This window comes from Myotis brandtii, unplaced genomic scaffold (assembly GCF_000412655.1).
Source record: "Myotis brandtii unplaced genomic scaffold, ASM41265v1 scaffold5, whole genome shotgun sequence".
Classification (NCBI taxonomy): Eukaryota; Metazoa; Chordata; class Mammalia; order Chiroptera; family Vespertilionidae; genus Myotis; species Myotis brandtii.
Genome location: NW_005369060.1, coordinates 2,339,542 through 2,341,115, shown reverse-complemented (window position 1 = coordinate 2,341,115; position 1,574 = coordinate 2,339,542). Strand labels below are relative to the sequence as shown.

Genomic DNA, 1,574 nt, shown 5'->3' with positions numbered 1-1,574 from the left:
AGCCAAACCAATGGACATGGACAACAGGGGGATGAGAACATGAGTGGGGGAGGAGGGTAAGTTGGGGGCTAATGGGGGGATGAGGACACATTTGTAATACCTTACCCAATAAAGAAATTAAAGATAAAGATAATGGTATACCTTTGGAAAATTGTTTATACATCAACTTTGTTTTAATTTACCATGTTTCCTTATAGCCATTTACACATTGCAGTAAGAAGATGTACAGCCCAGCACCTTTCAGATGTAGTGGAACTTATGGAAGTGGAGCGTATTTTATCTGGAACAAAAGATATGGCTGAACGTATATTACCAGCTGCTGCTAAGTTTGCTCAGGACAGCTCACAAGAAACCAGGTGAATGGTTGCTAATAATATTTGTTGAATCTCTTAGTATAAGAGCTTAATATAAAGAAACAAATGTTTAAAAAGAATGAACATTTTTTTAAATGTACAAGTGGTATACCCAGGGATTGGTGCTGGGGGAATGGTTTTATTTAACCAATTTGTAAATGATCTTTGGGGAGCGCACAGTGAATCCTCCAGATTTACAGATGGCACTGCAATACTTCTGTGTAGTAAGATGCCATGCTACAGGGATGAACTGCATGAAAATGTCACAAGACTGTATGAATGGGCAGAAAAGTGGCAGAAGAACTTCATTGTGAGAAATGTAAAGTAATGTATTTAGGGAGAAATTATATATTTTCCAAGCAGCCAGGTAAAATCAAGGAAATCGGTGCACATAAAAAATGGATAGCATACTAACTCCAGAAACATGAGATATCTGTACTTAGAAAATTCCATGAATTTCTAATTGCTATCTGTACTTGAAGAACAAATTTATGAAGGTTAAGAACTGTCAAAGGAAAATGGCAAAATAATTAAGATGTGGATGGTACAATAGGTGTAGGGGTGACAGAAATTTTGGATGTAGTCAGAAGCCTAGGTTCAATTCCTAACTCCAATCACTGTTTGCCCTTAAGCAAGTTACTCAACCTCTGTTAGCCTTTGTTTCCTTGTCTATAAAATTAGAAAGGTTAGACTGGGGATTGATAATGCCCCACACAAAATCTAAAAATTTATGGCAGTTATATATGAAGTTAGATTAAAAGGGGAGAGGAAATAAACAAATAAATAAATAAATAAATAAAATAAAATCTACACTAATAAAAGAGAAACATGGTAATTGGCGTACGACCACTACCCTTCCCATTGGCTAATCAGGGAGATGTGCAAATTAACTGTCAGCCAAGATGGCGGCCGGCAGCCAGGCAACTGATGCGAACAGGGAGGCTTGCTTCCTTCAGTGACAGAGGACTCCAACGTTCCCCGCCTGCCTTGCCGGCCTCTGAGCTTCAGTTGGAAACATTGTAACATTTATAGAAGATAAACAAAACCCCAGAAACCTCCTGTCAGTCAGCCGGGATCTCAGAGCTGGAGTCGCAACATTGTTTCGAATACAGAAAACAAAGGCCAGAAACCTGCTTTCAGCAGCCGAGCCTCAGAGAGAAAGCCAGCTCTCAGCTCCAGTGACAGGCATAGAAGGTAAATAAATGCCAGAATAAAAAAAAA

At 39.0% G+C, this 1,574-nt stretch overlaps 1 protein-coding gene across 3 annotated transcripts in view; it reads left to right on the top strand.

The window, feature by feature from the left end:
• The window catches only part of FAM179B (family with sequence similarity 179, member B), a 120,841-nt gene that overhangs the window by 96,371 nt on the left and 22,896 nt on the right, over positions 1 to 1,574 (top strand). For all 3 annotated transcript variants that reach the window (XM_014548198.1, XM_014548196.1, XM_014548199.1), the window contains exon 16: positions 198 to 356. In XM_014548198.1, coding sequence (XP_014403684.1) covers positions 198 to 356 — 159 coding nt within the window. The remainder of the gene's footprint in view (positions 1 to 197; positions 357 to 1,574) is intronic.